Genomic DNA, 6483 nt, shown 5'->3' with positions numbered 1-6483 from the left:
GCAGGCTCGGGCGTTTCCGGGAGAAGCTCGAAATTTAACGAAGTTGACATCATGACTACGTACCTCTCATGAGGGGTGTAACTCTGAGCAATAACTGTAGCAATGCTGTAGCTTAAACAGTAGCAATAGAGGTGAGAAAGATGTTTTACCTGTGTTCACTACTAAGTGATCAATGTTTTTATGTAACTACTTGGGTGACTAATATTATTTCCCTGCTCAAAGGATCTTGATAAACCCATTAACTCAGTAAACCTAAAGTTGAATTATTCAATTTTTGACAATGTCAGCAAAACATGAAGAATTTTAAGTAGGTATCGCAAAGATAGTGGACCCTGAAATCACTTAGCTTTACAAAAAAATTTAAATTACTCAGAATAATCCATCTCAGAGAAACATATACAATCAGAACATCTTGCAAAGTTATTTTAATTTCCAAAACTATATTCAGTTCCATTCAGTTTTATTCACATAGCTCCAAATACCAACAAATGTCATCTAGAGGCACTTCAGAGATACAGTCCAATTCAAGCCAATTATAATCAAATTGATTGTAATACAATATCCAATCAAATCAAAATCATTGAAATCCAAATTAGTCCAATTCATATTATCACAATCACAATTTCAAATATGTTTCCCATTTAAGGAAACGATTAAGGATTGCATTTAGTAAATTTCAACCCGGTCCTTCCAAAGAATAGCAAAATAATTGCCTTTCAGCTTGAGCGCAAAATAATTGAAAGTCAGTCAAAAATGATTTTATCAGGAGGAGTAAAGTCCACTGATTTAGTAGAAACTATGGCCTATTAGTAGAGCAGTTTAATCTGTGAACGGTGAAGTTGCAGTAGTAGTGGATTAGTGCAATACAAAAACACTCGTAATAATAAGAATATTAGTAATTACACAATTTATTTTATAGTGTCTAAGAAATGAAAAACATAAAACTCATATACAATATGTTCAGATTGGGTATCTGAATAATATGGTATATTTTTAGGTTAAACACATTGAACCACTGAGGAAATCGTGAATACACATCAAAATTTTAAATGTCAATGTGACCAATTCAACGTAAATGTTAACGTAAACGTAAAAAGCCAACATTTCGACCAATTTATAGAGAAAATCCAATGTCTGAGACGGTGGGTATCATTCTATAGGTATAATAATTGTTTTCGCACAGACATGGAAGGGGATGTAGCTCAGTGGTAGAGCGCATGCTTTGCATGTATGAGGCCCCGGGTTCAATCCCCGGCATCTCCACTCTTTTAGCTTTCATAGTTCCACTCTGTTCTTTTTGTATTTGTCGAATCCTCCTCTTCTCTTGTATAAACGAAGCGTTGGCAAATTGACATTGTTCAGATTTCTTAACCCATGATAAACCCACCCTCTTACTGCTTGTTGTAAGGTCATTTTTACGGTTTTAGTTTGGGGCTCATTTCGATACAGCTTTGTAGCCTGTACAAGAGTGTTCTTCCGGTAATTATACAGGCACCATGAGTCCCCGCCCCCATTTGGTAACTAAGGAGATCGCCGTTATGTTTACTACAAAGATGTCCACCTTGCTAGCTGCTAGCTTGGAGCTGGGCAGAAAAGTGACCAAACTCTAAATATCTCAGCACTTATAGGGCCTCCGTAAGCTTCCTACAGACTTCCTAAAATGCAGCTGAAGCATCTTAAGACACTTTTAACTCCTCAGGTAAGTTCAGCGGTAGATTAGCTGATGCTAGCTGATGCCGCAGTAAAAAAATGTGACTGCTTAAACCGTTAATAGTCATGTAATCTGACTTGAAATTTGCTTAAAAAAGAAAATTCCCTGTTTGACAGTCTGATATTTAATGAATTATATAAATCTGCGTTTAACTAGGTGAAATGGGGATTTTTAACTTTGCTTTTTTTATTTTTTTATTTGCTTGCTAGCAGTTGGGGCGCTCTGTCAGTTTAGCTAAAAACATGGTTATAATAGTGTTTATTGCAGTCTCTGTACAAACTACAACCACCTTATCACCTTAAACCAATCAGATCTTTCATTTGTAATGGCTCCAGCCAGAAGCCAAAGTCAGAGATGTTCGGCCAAGTTACCTCTGCTGAGTTTTCTTTTCCTTCATAGGAGTGTCCTGCTAAAGTAACATGCACGGCCTGGGCACCAAACAGCGCAAAGTTTGCTGTTTGCACTGTTGACAGAGTGGTGTTGCTTTATGATGAGCAAGGAGAGAGGAGGGACAAATTCTCCACCAAACCTCTGGACTCTAAGGTGAGACGGATCATGATGTCTGCTATAACATGAAATATTGTGAGGCATGAGGTGTCATTGTTTTAGATGACGTGGTGAAATCCGCTGGTGGATTTGATGGATGTGATTTATTTGTTGAGGCTGACACTTAAGGGTTTCTGAGAGACATCACCTCTGTAAAGGAATGCCTTACTTTAATGCTTGTTGTAGTAACTGCGTACGATTATTCAAGAGTTTCAAGACCGTATGCAAGTGCAAGAGACATGGTGTAGATAAAGAAGGCCAAAACAAACCAACCACAGAGTGAGTTTCACAAGTTGAAGTGTCACAGCTGGGCCCAAACAGTTGAGGACAGATTTTTATTGTTAAAAGAGACTCTTGATAGAACAGAGGGATGATGGATCATAGATAACCAAGTCCCAGTTTCTGGAAGATGCCTTCCTCAATCAGTGGCACAGGAAGCAGCCTGCAGCACTCAATAAGGCCACAAAACTCCTGCTCCATCGCATTCATCCAAATCCTTTGTCCACTTGAAGGTGCCAGAGTAGTGACAGAGTGGATTTAAAGGCTCATGGCAGTTATAGAAAAGAAGAGTTGATGTATTGAGCATTTTTGAAAGGCCAAAAACGTTATTCAGTTAATATCTTGTCTTACTTATTTGTTAAACTTGCTGTAAAATTCAGAATAACTCTCAGTAAACGAGTTGGTGAAAATATAATAATAATAATCGCATTTACATTGCGTTTTAGAGCCTCTTGTAGCTCCTTTTAGAGCTACAAAGCTCACTTTTGTTCTTTTAAACGTTCATATTTCAGATTAGATTCATCAGCGTATTTGTTTTTAACCGTAAAATTCATCCTGAGGATTATAATTTCCAAACTTGGGAACAATGACTAGTTCTTTAAAGGGTTTTTGTCACATGCATTTTCACAGTTGTATTTAACAGTTTTGGTGCAGCGTTTTAATCTCTTCTTGCCTGTCACTTGTGAGTTTTATTTCCTCTCTGTGGGCTGCTCTGCTCTGTCATACCTTTGGTTACTTATGTTGCATCAGGGTTTCCTGTAATGATATTTAAATGCAAAATTTTGCCAGTATGGAAAACAGAGCTACATGGTCAACGACATGGTGTTCTCACCGGACTCCACCAAAATCGCCATCGGCCAGTCCGACAACATAATCTTCGTCTACAGAATCGGGGAGGAGTGGTATTGACCGTGTTTTCATTTAATTCTCCTCATTCAGTTTGATGTTAAAGTACATTTTGATGCAGCACAACAGATTTTAATCAGTTTTATTGTCTCTCGCAGGGGGGACAAGAAAGCCATTTGCAACAAATTTGTGCAGACGGTAAGTAAAGAGGCAATAAAAGGAAATACTGTTGCACTTAAAACTGTGATGCTGTGTCTTTTGAGAGGATAATGAACATACGGGTAAGAATGTACATTTTAAGGATTCATAGTTATTGCTGCTTCTTCAAAGTTAATGGAATATTCTTTGAAAAGCTTTGGAGAGATTGTACCTAATGGAAACTCGCATCATGCATCCCTTCCAGGAGATTGTCAGCCATCACATGTGATATTGTGGTCACATGAGTCTGGGCAGCATGATATGCCCTGCTTTTGTGTATTAGGAGCCTCATTGAATTTGAAATGGGTTTTACAAGGAAAGCAGAGATCCGACTGGGCATATTCTCAGTAGAAAGTTTGTATTTAAAGGTCTGTGATGCAGCATCGGTCTCAGCATCATGTACCTGATGGTGTTACTTCACTGACTGTGTTGCAGAGTGCTGTGACTCACCTGCTTTGGCCTGCAGAGAACGCTATTGTTTTCGGATTGGTTGATGGCAAGGTAAGTCATATGTGTACTTTACTGTATATTTAGTTTGCTCCTATGTTCTTATTGGTAGAAAGACCAGTCGAAGCAGGAAATTAATTTTGGGTACAGGTATTGGGCTTGAAGTGCAGAATTGGCAGCCATGACGGTGGCTTGCAGGTCAAATGACAAATAAAAATGAGAAAATTAAAAGGAAGTCCACCGAACATCTTTTACAGGTTCGCCTCGCCAACACCCAGACAAATAAATCTTCCACCATCTACGCCACAGAGTCCTTCGTTGTCTCACTGGCATCCAAGTAAATTCAACTTTTATTTGTGTCACAAATAAACGATGTCTGAGTTCCTTTCTTTATCTGCCATGCACCAGTTTTAGAGCTTATCTTGTGTCTCACTGCATCGGTGAAACATTTCCTCTCTGTGTCAGTGTTTCTGGTAAAGGCATCCTGTCTGGCCATGCCGATGGGACTGTCGTGCGCTACTTCTTTGATGATGAAGGCTCAGGGGAGTCTCAGGTACACATGCCAGCATATATGAGTTCTATTCATCTTTCTATGCTTGTCCCGTGTGGTTTCACGCACGGATCGGCTCACCCTTAAAGTCGCTGTGTCTCAGGGTAAGCTGCTGACGCACCCGTGCCCACCTTACGCCCTGGCCTGGGCTGCAAACAGCATCATGGTGGGCGGCTGTGATAAGAAGGTGGTGGCGTACGGCAGAGAGGGTCACATCATGCAGAACTTTGATTACAGCCGCGACCGAACGGAGAAGGAGTTCACCGTGGCCGTCAGCAGCCCCACCGGCCAGTCGGTGGTGTTCGGCAGCTTTGACCGGTGAGTGTGAGACAAAACGCAGATCAACCGTCTGATGTGTTACGTATGAGCTCTTAGACACATTCAGGGACCACCAGGAGTGCTAAGTTCTGATGTATGTCCAGGTTGCGGGTGTTTAACTGGGCTCCGCGTAAAGGTGTGTGGGATGAAGCCAAACCCAAAGAGATTGTTAACCTCTACACCATCACCAGCTTGGCCTGGAAGAAAGACGGATCCCGCCTCTGCGCTGTAACTGCTTGATCCATTGTCTCTCCAATTGTTTATTTCTTCAGTGAAGATTTGCCACCGTGTTCACTGTGACACTCAGTTCCTCTGGCATGTAACATCAGAACAAGCTTTTTGCTGTGTGTGTCCTGTCAGGGAACACTGTGTGGAGGAGTGGAGCTGTTTGACTGCTGCCTGAGGAGAGCCATCTACAAGAACAAGTTTGAGATAACCCACGTTAGCCCAAGTCAGGTAGAAACATTCAAACAACAGAAATGAAAATCAAATATGTGTTGGAACTGCAAAAGCGCTCTATTTGCAATTTGACAAGCAAGTAAATAAAGCAGTTTCGCTGTCCTGCTGTTACCAATTAAGCTGTGATTGGAAAACCGAAAATAACTGTTGATTGTGTGAGAGCAGTAATTTATATTTAATGAATTTCAATGCGGCAAACAGCCAAGTACCTCCGATTGAAGATTAAGAAAGGGACAAAAGCAATTAAAGCTCTGGAAACAATTATCTAGCCTTTTGTTTATCTGCTTTGTACTCTGATTTTAGAATTAATTGATGAGTTAAATGTGCCAGAAAATGGCATGCGTTATTATTTGTAATTTACTGCAAAGAATAAAATGTGAACACATCATCCTTCATCGTTCCTGAAAACAAATGCTTTTTATTATTTGTAGCTTCAAACGAGGCTGTAAGTGAAGAGTATTTATAGTTTCCAGTCGGCAGCTGATTAGCAAGCTTTGTCTTTCTTTAGGAACGTATGTATTTTCTGTTGGGATGAACTCTCTTTGACTGTCACGGCTCCCGAATCCTTTATTTGTTAAATAATGTTTTTGTCTTTCAGGCGATAGTGAGGAACCTCTCCACAGGAGCACGAGTGGTTCTGAAGTCCTACTACGGTTATGAGATAATAGAGGTCAAAATCATGGGAAAAGATCGTTACCTGGTGGCTCACACCTCGGACACGCTTCTGCTGGGTGACCTGCTGACAAACAAATTAAGCGAGGTGATACTGAACACACCAGTTCATGGGATCATGAGAGCACATCCTCCATATTTGACAAACATTAGGTCTGTTCAGTCAGTTTTAAGCAACTGGCTGCTTACAGCAGAAAGATGTGGGCAGCTCATCTGGTGTAATTGTGTTGTTTGCAGAGTTTTGCTCAAATCTTTTAAAATAAAATGTTAACTTGGCTTCCTAAATCCTCTCTCAGGTACCATGGCCCGGTTCTGGAGGAAACGAAAAGTTCTTTTTTGAAAATGAAACGGTAAGAGTGAAATGAGTAAGTCTGTCAGCGAGGTTATAGTTCAGGGATTATCGTGGTGTATCCACAACTCCAGTCCCAACTCTGTTGTATTCACTTTTTTTTAAATA

General features: G+C 40.3%; 1 protein-coding gene and 1 non-coding gene across 3 annotated transcripts in view; both read left to right on the top strand.

Annotated features, from left to right (window-relative positions):
* The first annotated feature begins 1191 nt into the window (after positions 1-1191).
* On the top strand, positions 1192-1263 carry trnaa-ugc (transfer RNA alanine (anticodon UGC)). Its single transcript has one exon. It is a non-coding gene; the product is annotated as a tRNA-Ala (tRNA).
* Positions 1264-1538: 275 nt separating this feature from the next.
* Positions 1539-6483, top strand: part of ift172 (intraflagellar transport 172) — a 38761-nt gene continuing 33816 nt past the window's right edge. For both annotated transcript variants that reach the window (XM_075459257.1, XM_075459258.1), the window contains exons 1-12: positions 1539-1699; positions 2111-2254; positions 3326-3438; positions 3541-3580; positions 4016-4081; positions 4285-4364; positions 4493-4580; positions 4681-4895; positions 5000-5123; positions 5256-5351; positions 5953-6114; positions 6323-6376. In XM_075459257.1, the coding sequence (XP_075315372.1) occupies positions 1661-1699; positions 2111-2254; positions 3326-3438; positions 3541-3580; positions 4016-4081; positions 4285-4364; positions 4493-4580; positions 4681-4895; positions 5000-5123; positions 5256-5351; positions 5953-6114; positions 6323-6376 (1221 nt within the window). In that variant the 5' untranslated portion in view covers positions 1539-1660. The remainder of the gene's footprint in view (positions 1700-2110; positions 2255-3325; positions 3439-3540; positions 3581-4015; positions 4082-4284; positions 4365-4492; positions 4581-4680; positions 4896-4999; positions 5124-5255; positions 5352-5952; positions 6115-6322; positions 6377-6483) is intronic.

Source organism: Odontesthes bonariensis, chromosome 24 (genome assembly GCF_027942865.1).
Source record: "Odontesthes bonariensis isolate fOdoBon6 chromosome 24, fOdoBon6.hap1, whole genome shotgun sequence".
Lineage (NCBI taxonomy): Eukaryota > Metazoa > Chordata > Actinopteri > Atheriniformes > Atherinopsidae > Odontesthes > Odontesthes bonariensis.
Note: the sequence above shows the minus strand (reverse complement) of the source record. Positions and strands in the feature narration are given on the sequence as shown.